Below are 10,159 nucleotides of genomic sequence, written 5' to 3' on the forward strand. Positions count from 1 at the left end.
AGATAGAGAGAATAAAAGAGAAAACAGAAAAAGACAGCTAGAATCCAAAAGTAGAACAGTAAGAGGATACCGTTAACACCCTTTCTATTTTATAAGGAGAACCAAATAGTTCTTAGGGCTTATAAGTTAAAAATTATGGTGTCTTCACTAATGGTAAACAGACATCCAGCTTGATTCCAGTCTCTGGTGGAACGAGTTAAGAGTTTTTTTGGGATTAGTGGTGCCAGTGGAATTCCAGTAGAATTCTGTTTTTCAATTTCCTGCATATCCTCCAGATGAGGTCTTGTTCTAAGCTCTCTATAGGAGATATCATGTTGTACCATCTTCTTGTGCGTGTCAGGGACAAATTATACATGAGCATATTTGATGATTATTCTTTTTACAGGACAGACCAGGTACGTGTGCTCGAGGGTTCCTGGGATGGTACAAAAGAGACAGATATTTGAGGCTCACAGACCAAATATGTGCAGAGTGGTTGCAGTTGGAAGAATGTTGTGTCACAGTCTCCACTGGATGTTGCACTGATTTTTTTCCTCAGGGGCTCTGAGAGTACAACGGGGAGTGGCGAACTAGTAATTGAGTGTTATAATCCAAGGCTTTTCCAACACCGTTGTGTATCTCTGCAGAAAATGTGTAATCGGGAAGGATGGAGTTGGTGCTATGACCATTCTTATAATTATGGATAAGGCTAGCCCCCTGGTAGCTATTGCAAATAGGTAATCCATAGTGTGAGTGTTTGTGAGTGTTTCAGCTGCACGGCTCTTAGGAAGAGAATGGTCCGAAACGACGTTGCGTTGTCATCAAGAGAGACTAGACCTACCTTCCCTGTGTGAGTGGTAGATAAAGTTTGGAGAGGAATATTTGGTTTTTATTCAACAGGAAACGCCGGATGGCAGCTTTTATTTGATGGAGGGAATCAGTCGGTGGGATCACCCCTTTGAAAGTATGCCAGAGGACACACCCACTGCTATCCGGTTGACTATTTCAACCCTTCCTCTTAGTAAGACGATCTCACACACACTTTGCTCCATCTTCCGAGTACTCTTTTCTTACTCACACCACTTGTTTTGATGGCGAGTTGGGATATAACTTGCCGAGGGTACATCATAAGTACTTTTGTCCCTCATTATACTATTGGCACTGGATCCGGAAGTGTATTCTGGCTCTCCATTTGCTTGCTCATAACTCACTTGTTTTGCTGTGATTTAATTTTGATCCTGGGACTTTAAGTTAGGCTATGTTATGTGCATGTGAAGCGCCAAAACAACTTAGGCTATGAGGTGTCAGTATATTGTGTCTATAATTACGTGTATTCTTTGGTCAATTAGCTGTTTTATGGACGAAACACCACAGTTACCGAGAAGGGAAACCATAGCAACCCTCTCCGGAAAGCAACTAACTCAGCCACATTGTGAAAAAGTCTATAAAATTTCCTCGAGTCATTGACGGAATTCGAATTCAGGCCTTCTCCACCTAGTGCGAAAGGACAGTGGTTATATCCACTGTAATACCAACGAGGATTCAGCTGTCCAGAAAGCGGGAACCCTTCTTTAATTCCTCCAGAATATGATTAAAGTGCGCGAGAGCTGGTTATTTACCAGCTCAGAATTTTGCGTTTTGGTATAGAAGACAAATGTCCTCCGTGACAGTACAGTGGTTTTTGCCACTTATCATTCGTTTGGGAAGGTCTGAGTTCGATTCCCATCGATGACTGGAAGAATTTCTAGTCTTCTTCAATCTAGGCTGTAGTTTTCTAATCCCAGATGGAGGAAATAGGGTTTCCTCGTGAGATATACCGGGTTTTTCAGCACATACACAACATGCAAATCTGCCTGTGAACACATTTCTAGAAACTCGGTCTTAACCAACCATGGTTTCATTCTCCAGATTGGTACGAAGTTGAATAGATTGGTGTAATTTTAGTCCAAGTTGGTATTTCATAATAAGCAGCTGCAATTGTGAATTTTCGATAAACAAAACTCTTTTTTTTTCAATCTCTTTCCACTTTATTAAATTTCGCTATTTTTACAAAGCAATTTCTCCTTTCTTTTTATCATGGCAAACATTTGGCGATTAGGTTTTCATCGCGTCGGACTTAATTAATAGTTTTCTTCCAACTCAACCACCATCGGTGAATAACTTAAGGAGTAACTTAAAATGGTAAAAATCAGTTAGGAAACGCATCCGCTTTAATTAATATTTAAAGGTAATCGGATTATTTCAATTAGGTTGGAGGCTTAGCCCAGTCTAAATTCTTACCTTACAGTAGATTCTCAAGTCCTGCCTCCCAGATCGTTTCTTAATTACACCAATATATAAGTAACTGTAATTCGCAGAGTAGAAGGGGAATTTTAAATAAAATCCTTGATTTGCCATCGTAACGAACGCTTTTTATTTCTTCTCTCCCTTCGCGAAACAAGATAAGTGAGATTTAAAAATATCATTCTTCATGGTAAAGGAAAAAATGTGGTGAAATTTAAACCCTGTTGTTCAAAGTATTTGTCTTTACATAATGGAATTTTGGTTTTTCACCATCTAGGTGGAATTAAGTGAAGCCCTGGTAATTCTTTAATATGTAATATACGCTGAGATCAAACAAGCAAGTTAAAAATGCTAAAAACCCAAATTTACATAATCTTATAGTTATCTTAAAAGGAAGGATAAAAAATGATCAACAATAAACGCCATCAATCTGCGCAAACATCAAAAATGGGAATTCATCAGTAATTCTGACAACTGTCCACTCATTATTTTGAACATTATTTTGGCCGCAAAAGAGGTGATCAGGACAAGAATGGAATCTTCAGTCTTCATAGTGGACGATTTGAATCCAAGTCTTTTCCACTTGGAGTACGAAGAAGGTTATCGTAACCACAGTGCGAGGACATTTCAAATGGAATTGTGGCTCTGCTCTTCTCTTACAGCAGGGATAAGGAGGTGATTATTCCCTTGTATAAGGCAATGGTCAGGCCACACCTAGAGTACTGTATACAGGTCTGGAGGCCTCATTTCAAGAAGGATGTAGAGCTGCTGGAACGAGTACAGAGAAGGGCAACAAGATTAGTGAATGGAACAAAGGGGTGCTCTTATGAAGAAAGGCTTAAGTTTTGCAAATTACAGTGTCTGGAGACTAGGCACCAGGGAGGTGATCTGATAGAGGTGTATAAAGTCTTGAATGGTTTGAGCATGCTCAATGCTGATGGGATTCTTCCTCTTGCTCAGAATAATCACCTGAGAGGGCATAAATTCAAATTGAGGAAAGACAGATGTAGGATAGATGTGCGGAAATTTGCCTTTAGCCAGCAGGTGGTTGGTAGGTGAAACAGACTTCCATCCCTTGTGGTGGAGGTTGATAGCCTAAATAAGTTTAAGGCTCAGCTGGACAGGTATTTTGAACGAACAGAGGTGTGAAGTGGAAGTGGGTTTTTTTTTTGGCTGATGCTGCATAAGCTTGCTTTCTTGCATCAAATGCCAATGCTAATGCTAATGCTAATAAAATGGGTATGCCACTGATCGGTTGCATAATTTGAGGAGATGATTTCTGATATAATTTTGAGGCATAAATTCCTAAGCTCTTCTCTTCTTTGAGGATTCGTTTTAAAGATCATGTTTGAAGGAGATGATCCTATACCTTGTAAAACGTAAAGGTATTTTCAAATATTCTAGTATCAAAGTTTACTACCTTATTACAGTGCTTAGCAGAACATCAAGAAAACGTGGTGTGATTTTTTTCACAGGTATGGTGGTGTACCACAAAATAACGATGAAATGAGGAGAGAGAGAGAGCGAGAAACTTCGGACAGATATAAGGAACATTTATAGGGGTTGTATGAGAATTACCAAAAAGGTCACATTACAGAAGTCGAAATAAGATGCTTGAAAATATGGGCACATGACATCAGTACGACAGTAGGAGTGGGGGCACTTTGAACAGAATTGCACAGCGGGTGGTCTGGCGACTTCCCCCTCCCTCCCCCACCCCAAAACACTTTGAACAGAATTTGTCAGCGGGTGGTCCGTCGACCCAACCCCGCCACTAGGTGGCACCGTCATCGAAACACTTTGAACAGAATTTCAAAGCGTGTGGTCTTTCGACCCACCCCCGAAACACTTTGAACCGATTTTGGTTGCGACGGTCGCCGCTAGGTGGCACTGCCATAGACCAGGGGCAGTATTCCACCCTCCCCACACAGATGTTGAATCTTTAATTGTGATGACATCACCAATCACGTGAATCCTTCCCATGATAAATTAATTAGTGCTATTTTGAATTGTTTTTACTTTAAAGTATTCATGAACAAATCAATGGTATTTTTAAAGTATTCATGACCGATATTTTTAACCAATGGTATTTTTTAAAGTATTCATGTACAAATCAATGGTATTTTTTTAAGTATTCATGAGCAAATCAAAAGGTATTATTTGAATATAATTAAAGTATTCATGAAGAAATCAATAGTATTTTACCAGTTGAAAGTGATTTTCAATATAACTTTTAATGACGACACAGAATTATAATGAACGAAGTCTTTTATTGAACACTGTTAACAAAATTATTTACAAAGGAATCATTATTCTGATAAAATCTTGACACAGCTCTCTTTTCAAGGACAGTCCACAATTCTCCCATTACAAAAAGTATGAAAAGTACTATAAAGGTAAGTATCTTCTGTTCCAGGGTTAGTGTTGTTTTACCTGCAATAAAGAGAACATGTTAGAAGATTATTATAATCCCACTGTGGTGGGGAGCTTTGCTAGTGTTAATGCTTTACAAAAACATACAAAATTACCCAAACATACTGTGAAAGAATGGTTATCGGGACAGCCCACATATGTGAGACACAGACAGCAACGAAGAAATTTTCCTCGTAACCAGATGAAAGTTCCTGGTCTTCACCATACATTTCAATGTGATTTAGCCAGCATGTCAAATCTTGCTAAAGCAAATAATGGTGTTCATTTTCTTCTCGTGTGTATTGATTGCTTTTCACGATATGGTTGGGTAAGACCATTAAAATCTAAACATTCACAAGAAGTAGTTAAAGCTTTCAAATCTATTTTTAAAGAAGAAGTACCATTTAATATTAATAGTGACCAAGGAAAGGAATTTACTAATAAACAAGTGCGTGCATTATTCAAATCTAAAAATATCCACTTTTACACCACTAGAAGTGAAAAGAAAGCTTCTATGGCAGAAAGATTTATTCGAACATTAAAAGAAAAAATTTATAAATGGGTTACATATTCAAAAAATGATAAATATATTCACGTGCTGCAAAAATTAGTGAAAACGTATAATGAAACTGTACACAGATCTATTGGTATGGCCCCTGCAGATGTCACCATGCATAATGAAGAAACAGTTTATGCTAAATTATATAGACCCCATCCAAAAGTTTCGGAACCCAAGTTTAAAATCGGTGACCATGTTGTTCTTAGTGATGATAGCCATAATTTTCGAAAAGCGTTCAGAGGGAATTGGTCTGAGGAGGTGTTTTTCATAGCTCAGGTAATCAAAAGGCACCCTGTAGTATATAAGGTTAAAGGGAGAGATGGTGAGGTGATAGAAGGGACATTTTATGAACATCAGCTACAGAGAGTCAGTTTTGATAACGAGGTACCGGAAAACGTGTATCTGATTGAAAAAGTACTTGGGAAGCGTACAGTGCGTGGCCAGAGACAGTTACTTGTGAAGTGGCTTGGATACCCTGCATCCTACAATTCTTGGGTACGAAGCAAAGATGTTTTACCTAACCCTACCAAGTAATGCAAGTATGGACATGTATCCCGATAACACCCAATCACGTTTCAAAGTTCAATTACCCCGGGAAATTAATCTGAGTGGGAAGTGGGTGGTGGCACTTTCTGAAATCCACCTACCAGGAGTGTGGAACAATATCACAAAAGGATACGATGAATTTCATGTACTTCGCAACGATTATGACTCTGAACAAATTTTACATGTGCTTTCTTTAAAGTATAAAGATTATCAACATCTTTTAGATGAGTTGAACAGTGTTCATCCCCTTATTTCATTTACAGTACACACAAAGACTGTTGCAAAATATCAATTTTCAGTGAACGTGCATGGAAAAGGTAAAATACAATTGCCCGAAAAACTAGTAAAATTATTTGGACTTCAAAAAGCAGGTGTACGGGGGAAAGGCTGCCGTGTATTTACAGATACATCTGTAGGTGAGAGTGTATTACCTATCAAAGGTCAAATTTCTTTTGCCCCAAGCGCAAGAGATGTTGTTTTTACTCTTGTTACTGGTGGCAGTTACCAGATGTGTGTGCTTCCACATGGAAACTATAAATCAATCTCTAGTATTCTTGATGCAATGTTGAGCGTCTGCCCGAGTTTAAGTGGAAATGTTAATTCAGACGATACCCTGACTTTACATATAACAGAAAACTTTTCTTTAGTGTTTCCACAAGATTCCCCAGGTTTAGGTCTTATGCTTGGCTTTCACCAGATTGGTACTAAATTGAGTGGAGCTGTCAGTGGGAAGTACCCTGCAGATATAAAACGGGGTGTCTCAGCGTATTTTGTTTATTCCAACCTGATTCAGGACCAGATTGTAGGCGATACGTGTGCTCCACTGTTACGTGTTGTTCCCTGTATTGAACAGAACACATTTACATACGAAAACCCAGACTATTACCCCCTTTTGAGACATAGGTTTCACACCGTGTCCATCAGTATTTGTACAGACAGTGGACAGTTTCTAGAGTTCAGAAGTGGGAAGACTTTAGTGAAGCTGCATTTTCGTAAAGATGAGTGAATACATTGATTACTACACGGTACAAGCGGGAGGTGGTAATGCATTTGCCGGACAACCTTTGCAGCGTGGGTACGGACTTGGTAGCATTTTTCGTTCAGCATTCTCTTTTCTAACACCACTTTTGAAACCCGCTGCCCGTTTTGTGGGTAAGCATGTTTTAAGAGCAGGTCAAAACGTGATTGGTGATGTTTTGGAGGGGGTGCCCCTCAAACGATCCTTTATAAACAGAGCATCGGAAGTCGGTCAGTCCATTTCAAACAAGGTTCTGAACCAGAAAGGAAGAGGGAAGAAGAGGAAACGCAGAGATATTTTTTAAACATGGAGCTTATGATGTCAGAACTAGATCTATTTCAAAAACCGGCTATTAACCTATCTATCGAACGTTCATCTTATGTGACTTTTCAACCACTAGGCAATGTGGATAGTGGAGGCCCCATCGAATTTTTTATTCCCGGTACTTCAGAAGAATATTTAGATTTTGGAAAAACATTTTTACGTCTGAAAGTTCGTGTTACACATAGTGACGGGAAAGAGATAGATGCCACATCTGTGAGTGTGGTGAAAAGTCACATAAGATGAACGTTCGATAGATAGGTTAATAGCCGGTTTTTGAAATAGATCTAGTTCTGACATCATAAGCTCCATGTTTAAAAAATATCTCTGCGTTTCCTCTTCTTCCCTCTTCCTTTCTGGTTCAGAACCTTGTTTGAAATGGACTGACCGACTTCCGATGCTCTGTTTATAAAGGATCGTTTGAGGGGCACCCCCTCCAAAACATCACCAATCACGTTTTGACCTGCTCTTAAAACATGCTTACCCACAAAACGGGCAGCGGGTTTCAAAAGTGGTGTTAGAAAAGAGAATGCTGAACGAAAAATGCTACCAAGTCCGTACCCACGCTGCAAAGGTTGTCCGGCAAATGCATTACCACCTCCCGCTTGTACCGTGTAGTAATCAATGTATTCACTCATCTTTACGAAAATGCAGCTTCACTAAAGTCTTCCCACTTCTGAACTCTAGAAACTGTCCACTGTCTGTACAAATACTGATGGACACGGTGTGAAACCTATGTCTCAAAAGGGGGTAATAGTCTGGGTTTTCGTATGTAAATGTGTTCTGTTCAATACAGGGAACAACACGTAACAGTGGAGCACACGTATCGCCTACAATCTGGTCCTGAATCAGGTTGGAATAAACAAAATACGCTGAGACACCCCGTTTTATATCTGCAGGGTACTTCCCACTGACAGCTCCACTCAATTTAGTACCAATCTGGTGAAAGCCAAGCATAAGACCTAAACCTGGGGAATCTTGTGGAAACACTAAAGAAAAGTTTTCTGTTATATGTAAAGTCAGGGTATCGTCTGAATTAACATTTCCACTTAAACTCGGGCAGACGCTCAACATTGCATCAAGAATACTAGAGATTGATTTATAGTTTCCATGTGGAAGCACACACATCTGGTAACTGCCACCAGTAACAAGAGTAAAAACAACATCTCTTGCGCTTGGGGCAAAAGAAATTTGACCTTTGATAGGTAATACACTCTCACCTACAGATGTATCTGTAAATACACGGCAGCCTTTCCCCCGTACACCTGCTTTTTGAAGTCCAAATAATTTTACTAGTTTTTCGGGCAATTGTATTTTACCTTTTCCATGCACGTTCACTGAAAATTGATATTTTGCAACAGTCTTTGTGTGTACTGTAAATGAAATAAGGGGATGAACACTGTTCAACTCATCTAAAAGATGTTGATAATCTTTATACTTTAAAGAAAGCACATGTAAAATTTGTTCAGAGTCATAATCGTTGCGAAGTACATGAAATTCATCGTATCCTTTTGTGATATTGTTCCACACTCCTGGTAGGTGGATTTCAGAAAGTGCCACCACCCACTTCCCACTCAGATTAATTTCCCGGGGTAATTGAACTTTGAAACGTGATTGGGTGTTATCGGGATACATGTCCATACTTGCATTACTTGGTAGGGTTAGGTAAAACATCTTTGCTTCGTACCCAAGAATTGTAGGATGCAGGGTATCCAAGCCACTTCACAAGTAACTGTCTCTGGCCACGCACTGTACGCTTCCCAAGTACTTTTTCAATCAGATACACGTTTTCCGGTACCTCGTTATCAAAACTGACTCTCTGTAGCTGATGTTCATAAAATGTCCCTTCTATCACCTCACCATCTCTCCCTTTAACCTTATATACTACAGGGTGCCTTTTGATTACCTGAGCTATGAAAAACACCTCCTCAGACCAATTCCCTCTGAACGCTTTTCGAAAATTATGGCTATCATCACTAAGAACAACATGGTCACCGATTTTAAACTTGGGTTCCGAAACTTTTGGATGGGGTCTATATAATTTAGCATAAACTGTTTCTTCATTATGCATGGTGACATCTGCAGGGGCCATACCAATAGATCTGTGTACAGTTTCATTATACGTTTTCACTAATTTTTGCAGCACGTGAATATATTTATCATTTTTTGAATATGTAACCCATTTATAAATTTTTTCTTTTAATGTTCGAATAAATCTTTCTGCCATAGAAGCTTTCTTTTCACTTCTAGTGGTGTAAAAGTGGATATTTTTAGATTTGAATAATGCACGCACTTGTTTATTAGTAAATTCCTTTCCTTGGTCACTATTAATATTAAATGGTACTTCTTCTTTAAAAATAGATTTGAAAGCTTTAACTACTTCTTGTGAATGTTTAGATTTTAATGGTCTTACCCAACCATATCGTGAAAAGCAATCAATACACACGAGAAGAAAATGAACACCATTATTTGCTTTAGCAAGATTTGACATGCTGGCTAAATCACATTGAAATGTATGGTGAAGACCAGGAACTTTCATCTGGTTACGAGGAAAATTTCTTCGTTGCTGTCTGTGTCTCACATATGTGGGCTGTCCCGATAACCATTCTTTCACAGTATGTTTGGGTAATTTTGTATGTTTTTGTAAAGCATTAACACTAGCAAAGCTCCCCACCACAGTGGGATTATAATAATCTTCTAACATGTTCTCTTTATTGCAGGTAAAACAACACTAACCCTGGAACAGAAGATACTTACCTTTATAGTACTTTTCATACTTTTTGTAATGGGAGAATTGTGGACTGTCCTTGAAAAGAGAGCTGTGTCAAGATTTTATCAGAATAATGATTCCTTTGTAAATAATTTTGTTAACAGTGTTCAATAAAAGACTTCGTTCATTATAATTCTGTGTCGTCATTAAAAGTTATATTGAAAATCACTTTCAACTGGTAAAATACTATTGATTTCTTCATGAATACTTTAATTATATTCAAATAATACCTTTTGATTTGCTCATGAATACTTAAAAAAATACCATTGAT

General features: G+C 38.6%; 2 protein-coding genes across 2 annotated transcripts; one reads left to right on the top strand and one right to left on the bottom strand.

Annotated features, from left to right (window-relative positions):
- The first annotated feature begins 5,323 nt into the window (after window positions 1–5,323).
- LOC150089958 (uncharacterized) lies at window positions 5,324–5,767 on the top strand. The gene has a single exon (XM_090390142.1). The coding sequence runs from the start codon at window positions 5,324–5,326 to the stop codon at window positions 5,765–5,767; it is 444 nt and encodes a 147-aa protein (XP_090246268.1).
- A 2,999-nt stretch (window positions 5,768–8,766) lies between these two features.
- On the bottom strand, window positions 8,767–9,210 carry LOC150089959 (uncharacterized). Its single transcript, XM_090390143.1, has one exon. The coding sequence runs from the start codon at window positions 9,208–9,210 to the stop codon at window positions 8,767–8,769; it is 444 nt and encodes a 147-aa protein (XP_090246269.1).
- Between the last annotated feature and the right edge of the window lie 949 nt (window positions 9,211–10,159).

This window comes from Mastigoproctus giganteus, chromosome 2 (genome assembly GCF_048544385.1).
Source record: "Mastigoproctus giganteus isolate SK-2022 chromosome 2, ASM4854438v1, whole genome shotgun sequence".
Taxonomy (NCBI): Eukaryota; Metazoa; Arthropoda; class Arachnida; order Uropygi; family Thelyphonidae; genus Mastigoproctus; species Mastigoproctus giganteus.

Excerpts from the sequence above, each read along its gene's own strand:
- LOC150089958 (XM_090390142.1), top strand. The coding sequence starts at position 5,324 with ATGGCCCCTGCAGATGTCACCATGCATAATGAAGAAACAGTTTATGCT.
- LOC150089959 (XM_090390143.1), bottom strand. The coding sequence starts at position 9,210 with ATGGCCCCTGCAGATGTCACCATGCATAATGAAGAAACAGTTTATGCT.